The sequence below is a fragment of the Egretta garzetta genome, unplaced genomic scaffold (genome assembly GCF_000687185.1).
Source record: "Egretta garzetta isolate BGI_Z169 unplaced genomic scaffold, ASM68718v1 scaffold1030, whole genome shotgun sequence".
NCBI classification, from domain to species: domain Eukaryota; kingdom Metazoa; phylum Chordata; class Aves; order Pelecaniformes; family Ardeidae; genus Egretta; species Egretta garzetta.
The window spans coordinates 464,879-468,798 of record NW_009258308.1 but is presented as its reverse complement, the minus strand read 5'-3'; the positions used below and the strand labels follow the sequence as shown (position 1 = coordinate 468,798).

Genomic DNA, 3,920 nt, shown 5'->3' with positions numbered 1-3,920 from the left:
GATTGGGGGTTGGACTAGATGACCTCTAGGGGTCCCTTCCGACCCAAAACATTCTATGATTCTATGACTCTATGATTTTGGAAGCCTGTGCTGTAAATCAGGCCACTTGCTGTGTCTTGGTTGCACCAGGAAACAAAAAATGAGGGCTCAGATTTTTTCTTGCACGCTTTCCCTCCCACACCTAGTTGTGCCCTGCCTCCCTGCAGCTCATACACTGGCTAGGGCTGAGCTCTTTGCCCTGCCACTGGTGCATCATGCAAGAGATGTGACCTGCATGGAGGGCAAAGTCCTCCAAATCGCTCACCCACCAAGATGGAGATGGTTGTGTGGACCATGTAAAGATGGTGTATGCTGCTGTTGCTCCAGGGGAGTTTCCAGGACAGTCGTGGACACCTCCCCTTCCACCCCAGTACAGCATGGCTGAGTTTCACTCCCACAGCTCTCCATGGGGGAGAAACTCTTGAATTTGTTGCTGTTTCCCCTGACTCACACCTGGGAAGGTAAGGAGAGAATCGAGCTCCATGTCTCCAGATGAGACGGACTCAAGAGTGAATGGGCAGGTTCACATCTTCCTGACAGTGAAGGCACAGCATAAAATGACTCTTTAATATGAGAAATAATTATGAAGCTGGAAGGCCATGGTGGTCTCCTGGCCACAGCCACATAATGACCTCCTCTAGGCGCCTCCTCCAAATTCTTCCCTTCTGCAATTTGTGCTCCTGTCTCTTAGTTTTCTTTGGTGCAGCTGGGGCACGTCATTGACTCAGGGAGAAATGTCTTTGGGTTTCTTTTGAGTGCCAGATCATCCCCATCACCTCCTACACTACCTCTGGGGTGTTTTTGTGCCACCTAACTTCAGAAGCTACAAGGCCATGTCTTTCCTGGAGCTGAGCTCTTATTAATTAAGAGTCAGTAGGGATAAAAGGGGGTTTGGGGTATGGCTCCCATTTGCTCTGGGTGATGTGAGCTGCATATTCAAAGCTCTTCTCTCTCCAGACCTCACAGGTAGGTCAGCACCCTGAAGAAAGCCACTTTTAGCCAGCAGGACCCCAGAGTGCAAATCCTCATTTGGCCCTGCCACGTTTCACAGGACAATGTTTTTTCCTTGCAGATGGCTCATATGAGAAGTCCACAGAAGAGGAACCCCTACAGTTAAACAGAGGTGTTGTACGTGACGTTTGCATTTTAAACCTCAGAATATTGCTTCTAGCACAGCCCCATTAAACAGCTCAAAGCAAGCCATTTGCCCTTGGCCACAGTCTTCTACAAAGAAATGACCCACAGCAGCTCAAGGAGGGCAGTCAGTTCCTTCGACAGCAGAACCACAGACACCTGGTTTGCAGATGAATTGTGTCTGGGAGTTGACTTTAGGTGAGGGCTATCAGTGTAGGCTGAGACCTCAGGCCAGTGGGGAAAGATTCTTGTCCTCTTCCTCTGAAACATCTCTGATGTCTTTGGAAGAGCAAAAGACCAGCAGGAACTGGAAATCTTGGGCTCTTCTCCTTGTTGGCCAACCTGTCTGAGGTTGGCTGGTAGGTTAAAACAGCTGAGGAACATGGACAGCACAGACTCAGAGGTGACCAACAGCCAGATGTGACCATTACCCATAGAGTCAGATGGGCCAAATCTCTCTTTGGGGGCATTTGCTTGAGGAGCTGATGTCTCCTCTTCACCCTGGGTGCAAAGGTGTCCTCCCTCCCAGTTGTAGCTCCCACAGAGCAGCCAGCACTGGAGCTGGCCACCAGCGTGCTTTCCCCAGGCTGTTTTTATCGGCAGCCCCAGCAAGGAAAAAGTGACTCCTTGGCTGCTGAGGGTTGATTCACGGTGACATTTCAGAGCTGGGCGGCCCACGCCAGGCCTGTGGGATTAGGTCACTTACAGCTCCTGGCCCTGTCCTTTTCCATACTGCTGGGTGAAACGCCAGCGTCACACCTCTACCACCTATAAAACCTCCAAAATAGACACAAGGGGACCCTTTGTGCTGCGTGTCTTGTCCTAGCGGTTTGCTCTTGGAAGCCTGGGATGTTCCTGGGATTTCAGTTCTGCCGGCTGGCAGCCCCGCACCAACCCTCCTGGTGCCAGCCAGGTGAAAGGGCAGGATATGGCCCGTCCTTATCTCTCTGATCCTGGTTGCATTGCATGGATATGGGTCCTCAGTTTCCCAGCAGGCATCTAGCAAAGACCAGCCTGGTTCCCTGCCTCTGTTAGTGGTGTAGGACCTCACCTGAGGGCATTGGGTTGAGCGTGGGACGAGAAGGGTACTGCCCCAATGAGGGCGACCCATTTGCAGTGTAGGGCAGACATCAGTATGGGGCATTGACCGAAACTGCTCAGCACCCTTTAGGTGGTGGCAGGCACCCAGATGGGTTCATCCCTGTGGTTTCTGGACCTTCCACCCCTGATGGAAGGTGTGCATGGCTTTTTCCAGCATGTTTTGGAGTGAGAACAACCCAACTGCCTGGGTCTGAGTCCCCTTCTTTTCTCTGACTGCTCACAGAGGCACTCGCAAGGCCAGTGCTTGGGGGAATCGATGGGCAGGAAGCCACCCGGAGCCACCACATCCACTCTTCTCAGTTCTTCCCTGGAGTTCATTCCCAGGAGCTTCAAACCCAAGGGAGGAGGTGGCACCACTGTGAAGATCGTCTTGAAAGAGAAGCACAAGAAAGGTAAGGGATGAAGGGGCCTGTCAGTCTGTACGTGGGCTAAGGTGACTTCTCCAGGACTTTGAATTCTCCAGGGAATCTTTTAGCCACAATTGTCCACCACCAAGTCCCACCTCCCACTCCTCCACAGCCAGACTCACCCAGCTATCTCAGCCCTGGTGGCCGACAGCCCCTTGGCTGCACGTATCTACCGCTTTCCAAGAAGGGTTGGAAGAAGATTGGTCCTCGGGGTGTTTTGGAGATCTGGAACCTGGCAAGGGAGGTGGTCAGCTGGAATACTCCACGTGGTCCTTCCAGGACAGTGCCACAAAGGGACAGGATGTTCCTCCTTGCACCTACCCACCACGTGCTGGGTCTGTCCCAGTGTTGTGGTCTTCCTCCTGGAGGAGAGAGTTGGAAAGTGAGATGAGGAGGCAACCCCAGGGAGCCAAAGGGGAAAAGACGGGTCCCTTCTCCTCTTGGGGATTCTCCCACCACTGTGTCTCCAGAAGGGCTCTTTCCAGTCCTTGGAGATGAAGCCCTGGAGGAAATTTTGGGACCTCCAAAAATTTTCATGGAGGAGTCAGCAGGTGGCACTCTTCACTGTGCTTCATGCCTGTGACAGCCTCTGAGAGACCCCGAGCTTGCAGAGGCTTGGAGGCAGGTGAGGTCCTGCCCACATTTACCACTGACCCCCACCAGGGTGGTTGACCCCAGCAGCCTCCATCTCCTGGAGCTGGTCCCTCTGCCCCATGGCATCTCCTGGCTGTGGTGGATGCAATATCCCTGTGTCCGCTGCTGCCAGATGTGCTGCCAGAGGACCATGTTCCTCAAGACAGCAAGGCCACCCATTTGCGAGGTGGTGAAATATGTTGAGCTCTGTCAAGCCTTGGGTGTGCAAAGAGGAGGAGGATTTATGTCCACCAGCAACTCTTTTCTCTCTCTCCTCCAGCTTGTGTTTACAACGGGAAGACCTACTCCCATGGGGAAGTGTGGCACCCCGTCTTCCGGCTCTACGGCCTCCTGCCCTGCATCCTCTGCACTTGCAGGGATGGTGTCCAGGACTGCCAGAAGATCACGTGCCCCAAGGAGTATCCGTGTGACTATCCCGAGAAAGTAGATGGGAAATGCTGTAAAATATGTCCAGGTAGGTGAGATCCCACCTGCTCCTGCAGCTGCCTTCCAGTTCCTTTCTTTAGCCTTGGTTTAAAGCCCACAGCAGATGTGTAGGTGTTCACGTCACTGATTGACTTGAATTCGCAATGGGTGAGTTCAGCA

At 53.0% G+C, this 3,920-nt stretch overlaps 1 protein-coding gene across 1 annotated transcript in view; it reads left to right on the top strand.

Annotated features, from left to right (window-relative positions):
- CHRDL2 (chordin like 2) overlaps window positions 1-3,920 on the top strand; it is a gene marked incomplete at its 5' end in the record, with an annotated part of 27,016 nt that overhangs the window by 12,859 nt on the left and 10,237 nt on the right. Inside the window, 3 exons of the mRNA XM_035894488.1 lie at window positions 1,068-1,167; window positions 2,498-2,666; window positions 3,595-3,789. Coding sequence (XP_035750381.1) covers window positions 1,068-1,167; window positions 2,498-2,666; window positions 3,595-3,789 — 464 coding nt within the window. The remainder of the gene's footprint in view (window positions 1-1,067; window positions 1,168-2,497; window positions 2,667-3,594; window positions 3,790-3,920) is intronic.